Raw genomic sequence first — 1873 nt, 5'->3', positions numbered from 1 at the left:
CATCACAGTTTTGTGAACATTCTCTAAAATTCAGGGGTATGCGCGTACACACACACACACACACACACACACACACGAGTGAGTGGACAAATGAAAGAAAAAAAGCACACATTTAGTAGGAGTTACATATCATCATCATCATCATTTAACGCCCGCTTTCCATGCTAGCATGGGTTGGATGATTTGACTGAGGACTGGTGAACCAGATGGCTGCACCAGGCTCCAATCTGATCTGGCAGAGTTTCTACAGCTGGATGCCCTTCCTAACGCCAACCACTCCGAGAGTATAGCGGGTGCTTTTACGTGCCACCTGCACAGGAGCCAGATAATTTACAGATAATTTACTAAATCCTTTCAAATTATTGATTATAATGAAAACTAATTGAAACACACAGGTAGTCTATTCATTAGAAACATAGTAAAGAAATAGTTAATCCTGAAAAGAACTTACCTTCTAGAGTAAGTTGTGATTTTAAATCTTCATCATCATCTTCTTCCTGTTCCTATTTATAAAATATAAAAGATGGAATTAGAAAAGAAAAAAATAATGAAAAAAATAAAAAGAACCTGTTTAGTGCTGGTGTCATGTAAAAATGCACCCAGTACACTTTGTAAAGTTGTTGGTGTCAGAAAGAGAATTCAGTCATTAAAAAAAAAACAAAAAAAAACCCCAGGTTGAAATGAAGGTAGATAAGGGAGGCACAATTGAGGAATGAAATCTGATTAAATGAGCTGACTCAAACTAAGACAACCTGTCCAACCCATGCCATCACGGAAAGTGGTTGTAAAATGATGATGATGATGATGATGACGAGGATGATTGAAGTTTACTGAGTCAGTAATAATAATCTAATGCACTTAACATTAAAAAGTTAATTAGATATAATTAAAAGAGACAGAGATAAAAAATATATATTAGATAATGCAAGCATGGCTGTGTAGTTAAGAAACTCACTTTGCAACCACATGGCTTCAAGTCCAGTTCCACTGTGTGGCACCTTAGGCAATTGTCTTCTACTAGAGCGCTGGGTAAACAATGCCTCGTGAATGGAAACTGTGTGGAAGTCCATCATGTGTGTGTGTGTAGATATCAAACAATGACAATGAGTGATCAACACTGCATTGGTGGTGAATAATGTCAGTGTGCACACAGAACAGAGTGTAAGTGCCCTGAGAGAAATGTTGGACTTAAGAAGCATTAGAAGTGGTGTGCAAGAGAGACGACTGTGCTGGTATGGTCATGTGCTGTGTATGGATGAGGAGAGCTGTGTGAAGAAGTGTCACTCCCTAACAGTGGAAGGAATCCATGGAAGAGGGAGACCCAGGAAGACATGGGATGAGGTGGTGAAGCATGACCTTCGAATGTTGGGCTTCACAGAGGCAATGACAAGAGACCGAGACCTCTGGAGATAGGCTGTGATTGAGAAGACCCGGCAAATAAAGTGAGATCACAGCTATAGCCTATACCAGTGTCATATAACCAGCCCATTAAAAAAGTACCTTTGAATCGTTGGACGACACACTGTGCTTGAGGAGACCTATTGAGTCAAGTAATATCAAAATGAAAATCAAAATTTCAATCAAATCGAAATCAAAATGGAAATTGTAGTTGTGGCCAATGCCAGTGCCGCATGACTGGCTCTCATGCTGGTGGCACACAATAAGCACCATTCATGTGTGGGTCAACGCCAGTGCTGCCTGACTGGCTCCTTGTGCCAGTGGAATGTAAAAAGCACCGTCCAAACATGGTCGATGCCTGCTCCCCCACTCCAACTGGCTCCTGTACTGGTGGTACGTAAAAAGCACTAACCTAACATGGCCAATGCCAGTGCCGCCTGACTGGTTCCCATGCCAATGGCACATAAAAAGCACC

The 1873-nt window shown here is 41.2% G+C and overlaps 1 protein-coding gene across 1 annotated transcript in view; it reads right to left on the bottom strand.

Annotated features, from left to right (window-relative positions):
• LOC106874616 (thialysine N-epsilon-acetyltransferase) overlaps positions 1-1873 on the bottom strand; it is a 16269-nt gene that overhangs the window by 6682 nt on the left and 7714 nt on the right. Inside the window, exon 2 of the mRNA XM_014922405.2 lies at positions 452-503. Within this exon, the coding sequence (XP_014777891.1) occupies positions 452-503 (52 nt within the window). The remainder of the gene's footprint in view (positions 1-451; positions 504-1873) is intronic.

This window comes from Octopus bimaculoides, chromosome 9 (assembly GCF_001194135.2).
Source record: "Octopus bimaculoides isolate UCB-OBI-ISO-001 chromosome 9, ASM119413v2, whole genome shotgun sequence".
In the NCBI taxonomy this organism is placed as follows: Eukaryota; Metazoa; Mollusca; class Cephalopoda; order Octopoda; family Octopodidae; genus Octopus; species Octopus bimaculoides.
The sequence above is the reverse complement of the archived record's forward strand: the minus strand, read 5'-3'. Positions and strand labels throughout refer to the sequence as shown.